We start from the raw sequence: 19625 nt of genomic DNA, 5'->3' as shown, positions 1-19625 counted from the left end.
CCATGTATTTTCAGAAAGCAATGACTTTTGGAAGCTAGGCTGGGGTTTTATGATGATTTTGCGCCATCTTTTAAAAATTTTTTTTGATTACAATAGGGCATTTTATGTACATTTATCATACAACGTGTCTTGCCTGAAATTTCAGGAGGTAGACTGTACATTGATACATGTATGACTTGATCATATAAAATGGGGGCAAATTATATGAAGACAGTCTTTCATGATCTATAAGTAAATTGGTTGCTATATTATCTGTCTTTCGGCTGTAAATAATAGCATATCCTTTTATCTCAATGCTTTTTACAGAGAAGAAACGTCATCAGGTTGAGTTGGGTTTGATAGGCTCAGGGCTTCCGGTCATTCTGACATTCAAACCAGGACCAGTGGTTAATTTTGTGGAGTGTTACATGGGTGAACATACAGATATTGTTTGCACGCTCAAAAATGAATGCGATATTCTTCCAGTATCATTTGCTTTTCGTAAGATTGCACATTATAATATTTGTCCTGAAAAGGGAAAAGTAAAAGCAAAGTCTACACAGGTACTATCTTTGTATTTTTCTTTCATCTTATGCGGCATATATGTAGTTAACTTTAAAAGTGCTTTATATTGTGAAGTGTTGCATTGTACAATAACATAAATTTAAGTTGCTGCTAAAGCAGTATTACTGTAATGATGGCATGCATGAATGATTGTTACTTAAAATAAAACAAAAAACCCAGAGCTTGCTTTTAAAGTATTTATTTACTAAATTTATATACCACCCTTCATCCAAAGAGCTCAGGGCGGTTCACAGGATAAAAATACAAGACAAAAGGCAAATAAATAGAACAAAAACAAAAGAAGACTCCTCCCCCCCCCACAAGCAGATTAAAAAAGCTGTAGAATATTAATCAGCCAAAGGCCAGTTGAAGCAGAACATTTTTGCCTGGCGCCTAAAGATGTATAATGACACTCCCTTGTCATTGAGAGACTGTTTCTGAGATGCATGAAATTTTACTCCTTTTTGCTTCTCTTGTCTTCCTGCTTTAAAGCAGTTACAGAATTGTTGCTTTATCCATCTCTTATCCACAAGAAGCACCTTTTACTCTTACGTACATAGATGAGAAACATTCTCCTCTCTCTGCTTAAAGCTAACTATCATAACCACCTTCTTTCAACCTATCCATTCATCCACAACCCTCCATGAGTATATGAGAATGCACCTGTTACAACATTTTACTCTATTCTATTAGCAGTTATTACCCTTCTTCTTTACATTGTTTACCTGTCAAACTCCACATCAATTTCAAGCTTCTCTTCCTTATTTCTAAAGCCACATATATCTTCCCTTATTTCCTCTTCCTCTTCTATTTTGTCTACCTAATCTGCTGCCAAACTCCACTCCTATCTTGATGCCTTCTTCTTTGTAGTTCTTTCTCTTCAAAATATCATGTTCTTGGCCTTTTGTGAGAACCTGCCTTTGCTGAATCCTTTTACTGAGCCATCTTAGCGACACACACAAACTTTCTCACTGCCACCTGAGCCTCTCTTGTCCTTCTGCGCATTGGCAACCATTGGCCTCTGTTTCCTCAACTTCTCTCTCCCAGACCTCTACACATCTACTCAGATGCAAATCCTGTCAAGTTCAGTGGGCTTATTCCTGGGTAAAAGGTTACAGAATTGTAGTCTTCAAGTACATTGTAAGGAACCATGCTTGCTGTATAGTGTATGAAGCAGTCAACAGACTGTGAAGCCTAAGTAGTTGGATAGGGATGTTTAAGAGAATTTTACTACTTAAAGTTCAAGAAATGAAAACTATTTATTTGAATGCTGGGAATTTAACATCCTGGTTGTTGTTGTTTTTTAAAAGAAACAATGAGTGAGCATGATGTAACATTTTAAAATGCCTAAACGTCTGTATTTATTTATTTTTATCTTTAGGATATTATATTTTCATTTATTCCACGTCACGTAGGAACCTTCACAGCGAAGCAGGTGATAGATATCATTGGTCCAGTGGCAAAAAAAGATGGCTTGCCAGCACTGAAGATCAAACCTTTCCATCAGTTATACTTAATTTTTTCTGGCGTTTGTAACTCTGTAACCAATAAAGTGGTTCTGAAACCCAACCTTGGTAAGTTAGTAAGAAAAAGGGGTTACAATTTTAACATGTTTGAAATTACATTACTGTCAGTTCTTTTGTGGGATAATTCAGACAAATGGTAGACAGAGGCTGAAATGTTAGAACTAGTTTTTGGTGACTTTGGCATGGTAATTTGTTCAAATGCTCTGATAATTTATTGGTGAAGTAGCAAGTTAGTCACATTTCATCCCATGGCTGGGTGAGCAGCCTCCTGCACGCCCTGAAAATGAATTGGGGCCCCTTGAGTGTTCCAGTTGAGAGGAACTGATGTTTGATTAGTCTCCACCTGTGGCTCTAACTCTTCAACCATCTACCTGCCCACCAGCACATTACACCTGCCCCAGTGGAGAAGTGACCTTGAAGGTCAGGAGCAGACCTAACTGACAAACCCTTTTATTGAGCTTGAATGGAGGCTTTTAAAGAGCAATTTGAGAGTTCTGTCAGGTAACTCATACCTGTTGTATTCAGAATGTGCGTGGTCTTCTTTGATCCCTGCCATTTCCCTCTTTCACATGTAATGCTAAGCCAAACCATGGATTAACACAGGTATGAGGAAACTGGGGCTCTCTAGTCACTGCCAAGCTACAACTCAAATCCTTCCTGGCCATCGGCTGGGGCTGAAGGGAGTTGTACTTCAGGAGTCTCTGGAGGCCCAAAAGTTCCCCACACTGACTTTGGATAATGAGCAAATGTGCACACTTTGGGAGAGATCACTTTGCTCCTCCCTGGTCATTTTGCTGATGTGCTGTGCGATTGTCTCAGGTGGCACATGCTGGGATGCAGCTTGTCTGTTCCTCCAATTTTTCTTTGCTGGGTGATAGAGCTGTGTATCGTTTCTGCCCTGCCCTGTACTCCTAAGCTAGCTTCCTAACCTGAGGTGCAGAGGACATTATCTGGATAGCAGTGTTGAAGTAAAATCCACCTGTCACAGTCCAGTCAGCTTCTCTGTGTGGAATGGGAGGGTTGTTGTCATGTTCTTTGCTTCAGGCAGCAAAATGTCCTGAGCTGTCCCTATATAATAACTCGTATAAGCGCACTTATAAAACTAGCCTAGGAATGTAGTCCTTTATTTTTAGGGGGGGAAATGTAGTATTAGGAATTGAGTTTTCTGCAATTCAAGGAATAAAAATGATATCTGATACACATATAATTTATTTTTATTTAAATTCTGACTAAGGTATAACACCACAGATTTCCAATGAAGTGGGAGTATTTGTAGCTAGGAAGGTGGAACAAACCACTGATGTTGCTCCAGTGGCACTTCTTAAATCAGATCGGACACAAATTCATGCCCACCGGATAAAAAAAAAATTGAGCAATGCATTGGTAGCTTTTCCTAATGATCGTCAAGCCAGCATAAGACCTCCTGAACTGCATAAGGATTACAGGTAATATTGAAAAAGCGATAATGATTTATAACTGTCAGAGCTGGTTCAGATGCAGGTCAGTAAAAAGACGCAGAATTAGGCAGTGTAGTTAATTCTTTATTTAAGAAAATGGCATACAGCTTAGCAATACCTCCCAACAGGACTTGCCACTATAGGGCAGTTGCCAGGACTGATGGTCCCTGCCTTTTACTTCCTCTAGGTCTCATTTTCTGCCGAATGTTTCCCAAGCAGCTTCAGACTATCTTGGGGAACCTGTAGTCTCTGCCCTGCCCCGCCCTACGCATTGCCCTGCGTGTTTGTGGAGTCAACAGAGGGACCCCCCCCATCTTCTTCAGCCTCTGAGTCTGAACTGCTCCCTGTCACAGGCTCCCTTTGCTCACTAAAGCCTGTTGCCTCTTCAACATTCAACCATTCCTCTCCCCAGTCTCCCTCTGACCTCTCCTCAGTGTCCCACTGTCACCACCACCAACCTCTGGGCTCCAAGCCTTCCTCCTTTGGGGCTCCCCTTGGGGGTTCCCCAGCTGGTACCTCCCACCCCTCCTCATCATCTAGCCAGTCCCTAACAATAACAATAATTAAAATATCACCTTGATAAAGACTGCCCAGTCAAAGACTGCCCATCATATAGCACAACAGGTTTTTGCTTGTGCAACAGGACATCCCTTTCCTCTCTTCCCACATGTCACTCTCCAAGTGCCCTGAGATCTGTTCCAAATAGCCGCCCTAACTGCCCAGGCCAGATTATTTTAATCAGTGGGAAGGGGGAAGATTCATTGCATGAATGGAAATCTCTTGTGACATTGGGTGCTATTTTAAATATTTTATTTTGTAGCCTTTAATGTTTGTCCCTGTGAATTAAATATATAGTGAACCCGAATTCAAGTTCAGGTGATTACTGTTTGTGTTGAAATATATTTTGCTAATATTGGATTTGCTCCAGAGTGATGGCTGTGCAAACAAAAGGGCTTCTGTTCAGGGGAGAAAGGGGCCATATTCTCTCTGCAACCCATCCCACTGGTGCTACTGCATGCTGCTCCCAATTCTTGGGAGCAGCTTTTGAAGAGGCCCAGTAGAAGGGGAATCTGCAAAGATAGCTTACTTGCCTCCCACCTCCAATGCAGAGTGGAACTCTGGGCTCAACCCACAATTTCCCTTTTTTCATATCAAATTGCAACAGTCCTATGTTAGGATTGTCTTGGCAAGGTCAAATGCTAGTAATAAGCAGTGGAATAATGGACATATGAATAGCACATTTATATAGCAAAAGTAGAATTGTTTTCAGAATCCAGCGCACATTTAAATGGCTCCTGCTCTAATGAGGCTGCATTTCTTTTCACACATTTAGGACTATTTTCACAAAGGTTGCCAGATACAGTTATGTGGATCCAGAGTTTTCTTACACGTTATTTGAAGAAATGGAAAAGCAAGTGAATAAGGATTACTATGCAAGCTATCTTCAGAGTTTAAGACAGCATCGTTTGCATAAAAAAGCTGCTCGGTAAACATTGTTTCCAAATAAACTGCCAAAATGCTCAATCACTTTCCAGATTTATAACGCTATAGTTTTATTCTTCGTTTTTATAAAAAGCTACAAATCCTAGTATGAATAATGTATAGGAAATGTGACTTAAAGGTTGAGAATAATTCTACGTACCTGAATGGGTTTGAGAACAATGAATCCCACGTGAGTGACATTTAGAAATTCAGATTGCAGTCCCTGGTGATCAGCTGCTTCCTCCAGTGTCAGCTAATTGTCTTGTCATGTGTGGTTACTTTTCCTCCCTCCTTTCCTCCACAAACTGCATTGGACTCTGAGATCTATCTATCTTTCCCAAGTAATTTGAGGAAGACACGTTTGAAATATATGCACTGTGACAGTCTTTATAATTAAAAGGTAACTTGGTGTAGGTTAGTATTTAATATCAGGGCTTGCATTGGGAAATTTCTCTCTCTAGTGAATTCAGTTAATCAAAATATGTACTCAAAATGTTGTAACTTTTCGCAGTGTGTTTACTTCATAGCTGAATGTCACTTCTTCATACTTCCAACTCATAGGATCTTTAAATCACTTAATAATCCTGTGGATATTGGGTTAAAACCAGCATCAGGCTTGAAATCTCCAAGGGTTAAACTTTTACAGGAGGAGAAATTGGAGGAAGAGGTTGCTTGTGTAAGGAGTAGCTTATTAACTAGTCAACAGTTAGCAGAAATGGAATCTAAAACTTCAGCCAGAGAGGTAAGCTAAATATGTTTGAAGATGATCTTGCTTGCTTACAGCTTCTCAAAATATTATGTAGCCTCATCCCATCCATGTTTCCTCAAGAGTCCTGCTAATTTCAGTGTGATTGCTACCAGAAAAGTGTGCCTAGGATTCCACACTCAGGGCTGCAGCCTCTTTCCCCCCCTAAGGAATTCTGAAGATTAAGATTTTGTGTATTAAATATTCCCGTGTTGCCTTCTAGTTGTGGTTCTGGGTATCTTTCTTCTTCTGGTAGTGTTTCCTTTGCAGGAGAATCTAATTTTTCCAGCTTTTAATACTATCAATAATACCTCTGGTGAACATGTTGTCCATCCTCCCCAGATACACAGTGCATTTGTATAGTGTGTACTAGTTGTACAAGTATGTACAATTTGTGTAGGGTCTGTGATAGTGAATGTTGAACCACGAAACACGCTGCTTTTCCATGCTCCCTTGGGTGCGTATTGTAAACTTCTTTTTGAAATGTTGGTCAATAAACAGTGCCCAACATCTCATGCATGTGAGTGTTGCCTTCTGCGTTCCTGTTTGCCTGGAAATGAGCTGTCAGCCTACAGAATATGTTTCCTCTCATAAACTTGCCCTCCTGTTTATTTGCTTACCCAGATTCTATGGACTGTGTTCAATACATTTGAACAAAAGCCTAACACATTCAGATATTATTAGCTATATTAGATATCATGTGGTTATACTGCTGGCTATTTTTACAGGTGGATGACGGGCTTAACCCTGTACCAACTTCGCCACAAGAGATTGAAGACTGTAGTTTAATTCTGACGCCGAAGCAGCTTCATCAAATATTCATTGGTAAGATTTCTCCTTCCTTTAAACACAACAAGGGACAAAAATCATGTATTGGTTTAAAAATAGTGACTGTAAAGAAAGGGACATACCATGCCATTTCAATATATTTTATGTTTGTGTGTATAGATAGAGAGATAGAATTACAACTATATCAGTGTTGAATTGCTTTTTTAAGGATTGTTTCCCCCCTATATTTTTAGCTGTTCTTATTTTTATCTGTAGGCTGCCATGAGTCCCTGTCAAGGAAAAAGTTGGGGTATAAATAAATATATGGTAATAGTATTAATTAATTAATTAATTATAAATTCTGATCCTAATTCTTCACAATAGAAAAAAAGCCATTTTTAAAAATTCTGCAGCCACATCTCCTTTCCATTCTTTTCAGGCCCTTCTACCATTGACTTTGGAGAGGTTTGCGTGTGTTCTACATCTACCAGAAAAATGCATCTGGTGAATAATCTCCCAGTCTACATCTGGGTACAAGTAGGAATTGAAAGTGAGGAACTGCAACAGACCAGCCCTTTGTCTCATGTCATTCCACCTTTTACGAAGACTTATATTCCAGTTGTGTTTGAGAACAAGAAATTGGGAAACTTTCAAAAGTAAAACTTTTTGACTTTTTTGGGGGGGGGGGAATAACTTTTTGAGTAAAGCACTCTGAGGGAGGAAAGGGTTCTTATGCATTTTGTCTTTTTTATAAATAATATTTTTTATTTTTAAATTTAACAAAGAAAAGGAATTGAAACTGTGAATTGAAAAGCAAGCTGATATTTGCACAATTATTTTATACATGTTGCCTTGACAAAATGGCATGACTTGTTTTTAAAGGCAGGAACCAAATAAAGTTCTGTGTTGATGTCACTATCAGAGCCGTTACTAGGTGATTTTGCTCCCCTGACAGAACCATCCAGATTGTGCCCTCTAGCCATGGATAAACAAGCTCTTCTTTCCGCCTCTCCTCCACCTATTCAATTCACCTTCTATTTAAAATAATTTCTTATGAGGCAATAATTGATATTTATATTTATGGACATATTTTTAGCTGATTTTGCACCCCCCAATTGCCTGCGCCCCTGGCAGGGGCCCACCTCGCCATCCCCAAGCTATGGCCCTGGTCACTATATGGCCCTGGTACACATGCACATATACACACACATTTTAGATACGTACCTGCACGCGTGCGCACGCGCGCACACACACACACATATATGTATGTATATGTATATGTGTATATAACATTTAGGTGTCAATCCTATGCACACTTAAAAGCATTTGCATTGGATTTTATTTTTAAAAAATTCCCCTTGATCCAAACACCTTTTAAGTAATTCAAGTTACTAAAATAGATTACTATTTCTGATTTCACCCCCCTGAAAAGTGGTCTTATAATTTACAAAGCCCAGTTTTTTAAGATGTTCCAGTATTTGGTCACAACTAGCATATACTTTGGGACGCGGGTGGCGCTGTGGGCAAAACCTCAGTGCCTAGGACTTGCCGATCGTCAGGTTGGCGGTTCGAATCCCCGTGGCGGGGTGCGCTCGCGTTGCTCGGTCCCAGCACCTGCCAACCTAGCAGTTCGAAAGCACCCCCGGGTGCAAGTAGATAAATAGGGACCGCTTACTAGCGGGAAGGTAAACAGCATTTCCGTGTGCTGCGCTGGCTCGCCAGATGCAGCTTGTCATGCTGGCCACGTGACCCGGAAATGTCTGCGGACAGCGCTGGCTCCCAGCCTATAGAGTGAGATGAGCGCACAACCCTAGAGTCTATCAAGACTGGTCCGTACGGGCAGGGGTACCTTTACCTTTACATAGCATATACTTTTGCAAAGTATTTTAAAATATATTTGAATTAACATGTTTTTATGATCCTCTTCTTCACATGTTTCAATTTAATATCATACATGCAATTTCTTCTGCATTACAGGTCTTTCGTGTATTCAGTAAACCAGCATCACACTGGACATGTGTTAGTGGTAGCATTAGTAGTACCTGCTGCTTTGGAAATGTCTACAAGGGAACTGACTTTAAATCCTGCCTTTAGCTACTTAGCAGAAACTGGATTTAGAACAACAGTGACACTATACAATCGTAAAAACTGCCCTGCAAAATTCACGTGGAAGCCTGTAATTACAGATGAAGGAATGGCATTTTCCATATGCCCAGAGCAAGGTAGAGTATATTATGGGACTATTTCAAGCATTGATAAAATAAAGTAACATGTGATGGGCATATGCTGCAATCTGATATTTAAAGTGTTGAAGGAGGGCGAGGGGAAGCCCTCTGTCACATTGGCCACTGTTCCGCAAAACGAAAGTCTATATGGAAGTGAATAGGTCTATTGTTCAGAATTTGGGGGCAGATATGTTTGCAGGTATTTAAGGTACTCTTTCATTTATTTCTCTTACCACATTTTCTTTCTCCGAAAAGGGCCGCATACATGGTTCTCCCACTGCCCATTTTATTCTTGCAGCAACCCAGTGAAATAGGCTAGACTGAGAGGTGGTCCTAATAGAGCTGTAGAGTTGGATGGGACCACAAGAGTCATCTAGTCCAACCCCCTGCAAGACAGGAATCTTTTGCTCAACGTGGGGACTTGAACCCACAACCCTACGATTAAGAGTCTTGTGCTCTACCAACTAAGTCTACCCACGTCTTTCATATTGTGGTCTGACACTAACTACATGGGTCAGTTACTAACCTGACGAACTGTTCGAAATTAGGGCTGCCGCTTGCTTAATGACATCTTAGTTGACTAACCAGTCATAATTACTGTGCTGCCTTTCAGTATATTTTTGGAGCCATGACCACATAGCTAAGATTGTGATCCAGCATCATATAGCTTGTGTTGCTAAGCAGAAAAATATGAATAACCAACCTTTTTATTGTCTCCACCCCCTCCAAGGTAATCAAAGGCTTTTAAGTACAGTGGTACCTCTGGTTACATACTTAATTCGTTCCGGAGGTCTGTTCTTAACCTGAAACTGTTCTTAACCTGAAGCACCACTTTAGCTAATGGGGCCTCCCGCTGCTGCCGCACCATCGGAACACAATTTCTGTTCTCATCCTGAAGCAAAGTTCTTAACCCGAGGTACTATTTCTGGGTTAGCGGAGCCTGTAACCTGAAGCGTATGTAACCTGAAGCGTATGTAACCCAAGGTACCACTGTATCAGGAAAGGTGAGAACTGCATCCACAAAAAGCAGTCAATGAAACAAAAAGTCTTGTTACCAGCAGTCACCTAATAAAAATGGCGGAGGGTTTTGTTTGTTTGTTCTTCATTTACCTAACCTAGCAGAGTTGACTAAGTCTTTGAAATACAACAGGTTGGCTTTGGAGCATTGCCTGTTTAATTCAGATCCTATTTTTAATCAATGTGGAATAGTTTGACAAGTTAAGATTTTACTTTCGTACACTATGCCAGTTTTTGTGGTTTTGAAGCCCAGACTCTATAATAGTATTTAACAATGTGTATTCATATTGAGCAGGATTTAAGCTAAGTTTTCCAATTACTTGTCACCCTTCATAATCTTTACATTTTTAGCAGCTGTAATATATTCATTTTCTTTATTAATTTAGGTGTCGTAGATGCCTGTCAAGATCTAGAGTGTGAAGTGGCTTGGCACCCAAGTTTCTCTGCTCCAACAAGAGGAGAATTTGATTTGTGTGTGCATCAGGGGAAAACCCTTAAACTAAAATGCTTGGCAAAGGTAACATTGTAATCTTTTACTAGTACTTTTCCCATGTGGCCTGTGACTCCTTATGATTCTGGAGAAGGGCTGTAGCTCAGTGGTAGACCCCATACTTTGCAAGTCGGAGGTCCCAGGTGAGAACTCTGATGTCTACAGATGGGCTGGGAAAGACCCCTCCCTGCCTGAAACTTTGAACAGTCCTGCCTGTCAGCATTGACAATTCTGAGCTAGATGGAGCTAATGCTTTGACTTGGGGTAAGGCAGCTTCCTAACTCTGGTTCAAAATGACAACTTTAAATAAGTAAAATGAAATCTGTACTGCTGCAGAATTAACTACGGAATGTTAAAATAAAACCGTGCTGCAGGTGTGCCAAGGTACCATTCTCAATGAGAGAAACAGTGGATTTTTTTCTTGATTTTTAAAAAAATCTAACATCCTTTTCCTTAAAAACTATTGTCTATTTTTATTCATGCTTGCATTCTAGCTTCTGTGAAGTAATGGGAATCTGAATGTGTGCTGGAACAAGTGCACTGATGGTAATGCATTATTATTATTATTATTATTATTATTAATTATTATTATTATTATTATTTGGTTTTCTTTCTCGATATTAGCTTGGCACCACCAGTGTTCAGTTTAAGGAACAAAGGATCACCTTTAATCATGCTCCTCTGCATTTGACTACCTGCAAGACAGCCATTCTCCAAAATGTAGGACATAACCATGCATACTTTCAGGTGAGGCATACCCAAAGTGGATAGCATTGTGCATATTGTTGTGTGTTCTTGCCTTCATACCCCAAAGCTTCAGCTGCTGGAGTGCTCACAAATGGTATTTGAGGCCACTCTCCCACATTGTATGAGACAGGCATTCAGAACCCTTTTATTCCAGAAGTCATTTAATAATTATTCCTCTTGTTTAACTGAATCATTTGGTTTGTGCTTATTTTAATTCTTCTGTGTTTTGGATGTGAGATAAATTTATTGGTAGTATATTTTATTTTTGGTAATCTGCTTTGAAATTTTTATCAGGGAGGCTGGAAATAGATGTGAGAATATTTGCAGAGAAACCTTAAATTTTAAATACATGTTTTTCTTGGCAGGTCATTGATGCCAATCCTCTTCCTGGAATGATTATATCTCCCTTTCAGGGTGTAGTACCTGTTGGAGGTCACACTGAAATCAACATCTATTTCAGACCCAATGCATTAATGAAATTTGATAGCAGAGTGGAGGTATTAACATATTGAATAACTATTTAAAAACATTTGCTTGGCTTTTAAAAAATACTCGAATTTTGATATGCAAGTACTTTTTTGGGGATAATGCCTGTGAAGCCTAAGATTGCATTGATTGGCCGAGCTTCTGTGATGCAATGAAATAGTAATCCAGATTATATCTGCCGATGGCATAAAACAGCCAATAATAGAATCCTTAGCTTCTGTGAGGATAATTAAAGGGATGGTTTGCCTTGAAAAATAATAATCTCAAAATAGGATCAGGAAAAGCATGGATTGACTGAAGATTAGAAAGTTGAGTGGGAGAAGGTCTCAAAAGGCAACCAGTCCAGAGGGTGACTAAAGAAAGGTGGCAAAGTAGGAACTGAACTGAAAATTAAAATGCGGGGATATCATGAAACCATGCTGGGAGACCCCAGCTAGTGAAATCCTTCTCGAACAATGAGACCCCAGAGATAGGAATTATGTTATGTTCCATGACTTGACTTGAATCAAGCAGTCTAATACTCTAGGGAGAGAGAGGAAACATCACCTGAGCTCAGTTGTTCCAGGCAGGCTTCCTACACCAGGGAGAGGAGATGCAATGTAAGAGCATATGGTTCCACTGCCCTCTCCTCATATTTTAATCATGGTTAAAGGGAACAGGAATGTTGTATTTGCACTGTTCTCTAAGGGGATGGCTTTTAAAAACTACCGATACTATGCTTTTCTAACTCAAAACCAGAATGTAATGAGATTGGGGTTGGGCTAAATAGGTTTCTAGAGTTGCTCCTGAACTCCAGTTGTAAAGACAAGCTTAGCCCTGACAGCACTGTTTGTTGGGATAATGGCCTTTGCATAACTAGATGTTATGGCCAAGTACTAGTGATTTGTTTGCTTATTCCAGACCAAATACATCACTCTTTCCCACTATTCTGTCTTCCATATTCTCAATTTGTAAACATCAATTTGTAAACATAACAAACCCATTCTGACAAATTTAGCTTCAGCAATGGCTGCACTATTTGATATCTTAGCTTGCAATTGTTTGTACACCTGAACTACATCACAATATCATCAGTTGCATTTTAGGAAACAGTTTTTGAAATACTTTGTCTTAATACAATTGAGCATGGAAGTTTCACATTAGAAAGATTGCTTTGCAAGGGTGATATACTGGCAAAATATATTACTGTCTTATCTTTTTTCCTATTAATTAGATAGCTGTCCGGCATGCAAAATATTTGGAACTTAGGATTGGTGGATCTGTAGATGTTCCTGACATATATATCAGTATGGTAAATATGTGACATTCTTCATTGAACTTACTTTATTAGATACATAGAATTGGATTTTGTGTATTTGTTTTGTATAAGTAAACTAAAAAGGTAAAGGTACCCCTGACCGTTAGGTCCAGACTCTGGGGTTGCTGGCTCATCTTGCTCTATAGGCCACGGGAGCCAGTGTTTGTCCGCAGTAAACAAGGTAAACTAAATAAACTAAGTAGGTAAGCTAATAAGTAAACTAGGGCATCATCAATGAAAAAGGCACTTTTTTCTGTCCTCATTTTATAGGGGGATTTAAGCATGCCCTTAAATGTGTTTAACATAGGCTGGATTATGCTTTCATGTAGGTCTTTGGAAGCTGAAAACAAAGAATAGTTTAGCTGTGTGTTTATGCGAAAACACTGTACTACTTACAGAAATATCTACAGATGCTGGCAAACTTTTCCAAACTTCGGTGGTGAAAACCTTCTCCAAAGGAGATGGAAACCTTTTAAGCCCCCAAACTCTTCTACAATTCAGATCAAAATTTAAACCAGAGAATAATTTGGAGGCTTCTCCTCTCTCCCAAAATGTTCCCCAGCACTTAACAAAGCCAACCCCCTCCTCCCCTCCCACCTCCCGGAGGCGTATCCTCGACATGAGAGCAGAAGTGCTCATTCCTCCAAGGATTGGGCTCTTCCTTGGGGGCAAAGTGCCATGGCATCAGTCCAGAGGCCGTGTAATCTAGTTTTTACTCTGACAAGACAAAATTAATTTAAATAAACTAAATGTTTCATTTCTGTCCAGCCTTTGTTCCACAGTGAAACTTGATACAGCGTTCTCAGGTGGTCTGCCATCTAGGCGCTAACTCAGACCTGCTTGGTGTCAATGAGCTTGCTACATTATGAAAATATAAGGGACGGCTACCTTAGTTTGTAAACCAGTTAAGTAAGGCTGTTCCCCAAGATTCCCTTTTGATGATATAAAGCTGTTTTAAATAAAGCAGAACGTATTTTAGCAGTAACATTGGCTTAAATAGCTTAAATGGTCCATGTATACGTCTTGATGTTGATATTTCCACTTGGTTTAAAATTGCTGGGAATGTGAGGCAATGAGTGGAATAATAAACTACTGTCATGGGTTCTGTATTAAACAGTGGGCTACTCAGCTTGATGTTGCTTCTTCAATATGGCTTTTAGCAGATTTAGCCACTTACCTTCATCCTAGGTCTTTCTAGTGCTTGTTATTTCTTCTTTTTAAAGGACTCATTTTGCTTTCCCGGGGTTTATGTTGGCTCTACCCAAGAAATTCCATTCCTTATTGAGAACAAAGGAAAAACAAGGGCCAAGGTGACTGTGGATTTATCCAAACATGAAGACTTTGAGCTACGTTTTTCTTTGCAGACAGGTATTTATTTGTTTGTTTTAGAACTATAATAAGTTGGGGAAAGTTGTCTGGGTACACTAAAAATCTCCCTTTTAAAGCAAGGAAATATTGTGTAGTTGCTGCATGAATTAAAAAAAAGGGGAAAACGCTTCTCTAATGCTCTACAGTGATACCTCAGGTTATGAACTTAATTTGTTCCAGAGGTCTGTTCTTAAGCTGAAACCATTCTTAACCTGAGGCGCGTTTTGCTAATGGGGCTTCCTGCTACATGTGCGCACCTCTGGCGTGCGACTTCCACTCACATCCTGGGGCAAAGTTTGCTTCCAGGAGCACCTACTTCCGGGTTAGCGGAGCTCGTTACCCGAAGCATTCTCAAGGAGGACGGTATGTAACCAGAGGTATTACTGTATAAAAAGGTAAAGGGTAAAGGGACCCCTGACCGTTAGATCCAGTCGCAGATGACTCTGGGGTTACAGTGCTCATCTCGCTTTACTGGCTGAGGGAGCCGGTGTACAGCTTCCAGGTTATGTGGCCAGCATGACTAATCCGCTTCTGGCGAACCAAGCAGTGCACGGAAACGCCATTTACCTTCCTGCCGGAGCGGTACCTATTTATCTACTTGCACTTTGATGTGCTTTTGAACTGCTAGGTTGGCAGGTGCAGGGACCGAGCAACGGGAGCTCACCCTGTCGCAGGGATTTGAACCACCAACCTTCTGATCAGCAAGCCCTAGGCTCAGGTTTGTATAGAAATGTATATAAACATAAATCCAGCGAGTTAGTAAAGTTCTTCTTAAAGCTTTTCACATGAGAATCCATGCCAGTAGTCCTCCCCATGCACTTCTGAGCACCAGGAAAAGAATGCAGGATTTTCCAATGAGTTAGTTGTAAAAAATATGCCTAAAAAATTCTAGCTGCAGTCATTAGATTTGTGCAATACATGGGAGAAAATGGAGCGGTGTGTTAAAGCACAATGGACAGGTTTAAGAGATGGGTGCACATTCCCCTAGGAATTGTTAGGGATTGTTATCCAGTCTTGAATCTACTGGAGTGTTTCTTACTAAAATAAAAAAAATGTAAGGCTGTTATCATTCAGCCTATCACTGAAGGGTTTGTAGTGCTGTATCAGAGTCCTGGCTTTGCATGAAATCATGGTGGGGCAGAGGAGCATAAAAGAAGGCCGGTTGCACAGCATCAGTGGCCTTAGCTAGAAGAGGACGCTGAGAGAGGAAAGTGGTGGGAGAGGTCTCAATAGATTGGGAAGGGAGGGTGGTTGTTTTTTCTTTTTAACAGTGAGAAATAGCAGAGATGGAAGCTAACACAGAAGAGCTGTTCCCAACTCCCTTCTTGCTGTACTGAAACATTGTTTTAAACTGCCACTTTTTTCCTCAGTGTCTTCTCCCTTTTTTCTGTCTCTGCTTGCTCTACTCAGACCTCTGCTATTGTTTAAAACTACAATTTTCCTCTCACTGTCAGCCTCTGTTTGCTCTGCTCAACAATCTGCTGTTGTTTAAAACTGCAGTGCCTATTCATCCCTGCTGGCTTTACTCAAACCTGTGCGGTTGTTTAAATCCACTATTTTCCTCTCTCTATCCCTCACTTATAATCATATGTCTCCCTCTTCCTTTCCTCAGCTGCCTTATGAGAGAGAGAAAAAGGATGCAGAGCTCTCAGATATTCCATAGTAGTTTCACACAATGTATTTCCTTCCTTAGTACTCTGTGTTGTCTTCAGTATGAAGTTCCAGATTCAGTTTAACAATTTAGAAAAGGTAAAGGTAAAGGTACCCCTGCCCGTTCAGGCCAGTCTTGCCAGACACTAGGGTTGTGCGCTCATCTCACTCTATAGGCTGGGAGCCAGCGCTGTCCGCAGATACTTCCGGGTCACATGGCCAGCGTGACAAGCTGCATCTGGCGAGCCAGCGCAGCACACGGAACGCTGTTTACCTTCCCGCTGGTAAGCGGTCCCTATTTATCTACTTGCACCCGGGGGTGCTTTCGAACTGCTAGGTTGGCAGGCGCTGGGACCGAACGACGGGAGCACACCCCGCCGCAGGGATTCGAACTGCCGACCATGCGATCGGCAAGTCCTAGGCGCTGAGGTTTTGCCCACAGCGCCACCCGCGTCGCTTTAACAATTTAGAACATTTTATTAAAAAGCAAGCCCCCATATATGTACAGCATCCACAAACTGAACTGGGCCTTCTCTAATTGAACAAGTGAACTGACAGGTTTGCTCTTAAGTCTATTCACCTTAAAGGTACAGTAACATATATCACCCCAGAGGGCTGCAGAATAGGAGGGAGGCAGCAATACGGGTGGTGTGTGTGCAAGGGGCACTTCCACCAGCTCCTTTACCAGTGCTTAATGCTGGTTTCACCGATAAAGTTGACTTCTGCAGCCATTTTTGTTTCTGTTATGGAAGTCAAACCATTTATTCCATTATTGATGCCATGAGTCGCATGGAGACACCTCAGGCTTGCTGGATGAAATCAAGGGATGGAAAGAGCTAAAGGGAGGCTGATGGAGTCTTGGAAGGAATTTAACAGGCTGGAATGGGCTCCATTTGGGCCCTGTGAGAGTTGTCTGTGGAGGATATGGAAGATGGATCCTAGGGAGGGACCCAGCATGCTATCACTGAGTCAGTCCTCATCCATCCAGCCCAAAGTCCTGGATCTGCCTCCCTCACCACTGAATCCTCCACTTCTGCTAGTTTCTGCTATGGAAGAGGTGCTCGATTTCATCTGGCTCTGAGCCAGCACTATCTCCACCTCTGTTACCCAGGACACCGTGGCTCTGGCCCAACCCACTAGGAGGAGTCCCCATTTGCTTGCCCAGTCCAAAGTTGCACCCTGTTTGCTACACTTGTCATGCCTGCCCCACTCCTTTACAATGGGAGTGCAAGCTTGCCTAGCCATTCCATGTACCTTCTGTGCCTTTGACCTTTGGGTTCTTGCAGAAACCATATTCTGAATTTGAGTTCTTCATCCGGTGAGAGCCAGGACAATATGGTGAATTGTTTGGTTTGACCTCCCCTTCAGTACTTTTCTAAACTGGGAGTCAGCACATGCCCCATGGCATAATGGAACCAGGATACTTATGATATGGAAACTTCATGAACTTATTATACCATCAATTCACAATGTGGCAAAATTTACTTGGATTGTTTTTGCTATGTCGGAGATGAGTCAACTGCCCTTGTATCAAGCCGCCCTCATTTTTGCCTGTTAAATTATATTAGCCAGAAACCATGGCTGACATAGCTAACCATTAATAGCTTTCAGAAAGACCACTGCTGTTACAGAAAGTCATATGCTGTTGTTCATGTTTTTGATATTTTCTGTGGACTTTAAGCATTTTAGATTCAGTCAAGATCACTTAAGGTTGTTTACTTCTGTCTTTGCCTATAAGCATCACTGCTGTTTATACACCACAGGGAATATGCTTGTTCTGCTGTTGATGGCTGAGATAGAATTGTGATAGTTGAAGAAGATGATTGCAAATACATACAAATACTGTAGCAATTGTAGCTATTTACAAAAAGGTTTTGAATAATGCCCCCTGTGTTCTGTGAGAGGCTTTAGCACTCTCTAAAACATCTCAAATGTACACCTCACTTAGTTCAATAGACTTTAAACTTCCTTATAGGTATGTTTAGGACATGAGAGTCCAGGTTTTCAAGTGTAAGTTTCATAAACTAGTATTTCCCTGCATATATGTTCTGCTTATCACTGCTTAAATGATGCATATATACAGTCTTCCAAGAAACTAAAAATTGGACATAGCCAATTTTGGAGTTAGTTTTCTACCCTATGCAAATTCTTTTCATTTATCCTAAGTGGCTGGAATTTGGGAACATTGTTTACTACTGTGCATGTGACAGTAAATAAGGAGAACTATGTTAGTTCAATTTATGGGTAAATTCTTCAGTGAACAGCGATCTTGAGGTGAAATCCAATTCTTTTTTTCTTGCAAAAAGGTAAAACCAGCAATTCCGGAAATGACTGGAACCACTTCCCTAACTCATTTCTTTCCCCCTTTTTCTTGATCTGCCCTGAGACCTGCGGGTATAGGGTGGTATATAAATTCTAATAATAATAATTCTAATAATAATAGCTTAGAACTATAAAGCTAATCAGTACAAATGGTAACAGCATATAAAACACACTCTGTTTTCTGATAGCTGTGACACCAGATACTTCCCGTTTCTATACTGCAATTATAGAAGAAAATACAGCTTTGGACTGTTCACTGAGTTTCACACCAAAAGAAGTAAGTATATGAGATAATAATAAGCAACCAATTTTTTATCATGTGAAAAAGGGTTAACTCTATGTAATACTTAAAAACCCCCTGCTGAAGTCATCTTAGTCACCAAATTACTACATAGCAGCCTGTATATCCTGTATAGCAGTGAAGCATGTACCTTGTTGTCGTACCTTGGAATTTGAACGGAATCCGGAATCCAAAATGTTTGGAAGCCCCATTGGACGTTCGGCTTCCAAAAACAGTTCACAAACCAGAACAATAACTTTTGGGTTTGCATCATTCGGGAGCCAGAACGTCTGAGTACTAAGGCGTTTGGGATCCAAGGTACGACTGTACATAAATAGTATGGGATAGTAAGGGATTTTTCATGGCACTTCTTATTTCTGTTTCTTTGCTGCTCTGAGGAAGCTGTTAGCAGTATTCCCACTGTGCCTGGTAGGAATGGTTAGCCGATTCCCTGCTTCTGTTGCCTGAGAGTCCAGGTATTTACCTTTGGAAAACCAGTCTTCCTAGGTAAATAGCCTAATTGGGTATCCTTTACTGCCAATAATAATATTTGTAATCAAGGTCCTGGAATTAGTCAGGCAAGATTTTTTTTTAATGTCATGTGATTGTTTGGTCTTTAAAGATTTACACATCTGTAAATCAGCCAAAAAACTGTGCATGATGTACTGATTTGCAAGTAAGCATAATTTGTGGATTTTAAAAGGAAGGTAGGTAAAAATATTAAATTTCTCTATAACCAATGATCTGGGAATAGCGCTGTTCAGTGAAGAGTGTAAAATATCTCATTATAAAGGCTTGAAGTAGCTTTTATTAAATGTGTTTTGGGTATGTCAAGTGCTCCAGTCCATAGGCAAAATCTTTGTTCCATTCAGGCATTCCCACACACTGTCTATGTGTGTGTGTGTGTGTTTTCTGTATTCCTTTTTGTTATCAGTGAGAAAGTGATGACTTTTTCCCTCTAGGTGGCAGCATATGACTTCAGTCTTCCAATAAACATTAACGCTGATGAGGATGAACCTTCACTGAACACCCAAAAAACAAGTCTTTCTGGTTCAGCAAAGCATATCATTGTCCCACGGCCTCAATTGTTGACTATACCTACTAAAGTGTGCAAAGTTCAGGGAACTGGTAGGTAAACCTTAGAAACAACATAAATTGGTGTGCATATTGTAATATAGCTCTCTTGCCTCCCACCTCCACCCTTGAGTTTTTTTTTGATAGA

General features: G+C 40.5%; 1 protein-coding gene across 2 annotated transcripts in view; it reads left to right on the top strand.

Moving 5' to 3' along the window:
• The window catches only part of CFAP47 (cilia and flagella associated protein 47), a 178705-nt gene that overhangs the window by 10510 nt on the left and 148570 nt on the right, over positions 1 to 19625 (top strand). For both annotated transcript variants that reach the window (XM_083498341.1, XM_083498342.1), the window contains 15 exons: positions 307 to 542; positions 1925 to 2117; positions 3304 to 3514; positions 4860 to 5012; positions 5570 to 5750; positions 6482 to 6578; positions 6961 to 7177; positions 8499 to 8743; positions 10150 to 10280; positions 10878 to 11000; positions 11366 to 11497; positions 12700 to 12777; positions 14007 to 14151; positions 18312 to 18400; positions 19366 to 19531. In XM_083498341.1, coding sequence (XP_083354467.1) covers positions 307 to 542; positions 1925 to 2117; positions 3304 to 3514; positions 4860 to 5012; positions 5570 to 5750; positions 6482 to 6578; positions 6961 to 7177; positions 8499 to 8743; positions 10150 to 10280; positions 10878 to 11000; positions 11366 to 11497; positions 12700 to 12777; positions 14007 to 14151; positions 18312 to 18400; positions 19366 to 19531 — 2397 coding nt within the window. The remainder of the gene's footprint in view (positions 1 to 306; positions 543 to 1924; positions 2118 to 3303; positions 3515 to 4859; positions 5013 to 5569; positions 5751 to 6481; positions 6579 to 6960; positions 7178 to 8498; positions 8744 to 10149; positions 10281 to 10877; positions 11001 to 11365; positions 11498 to 12699; positions 12778 to 14006; positions 14152 to 18311; positions 18401 to 19365; positions 19532 to 19625) is intronic.

This window comes from Podarcis liolepis, assembly GCF_965112155.1.
Source record: "Podarcis liolepis genome assembly, chromosome: 4".
Taxonomy (NCBI): domain Eukaryota; kingdom Metazoa; phylum Chordata; class Lepidosauria; order Squamata; family Lacertidae; genus Podarcis; species Podarcis liolepis.
This window is presented reverse-complemented; position numbering and strand designations above follow the sequence as displayed.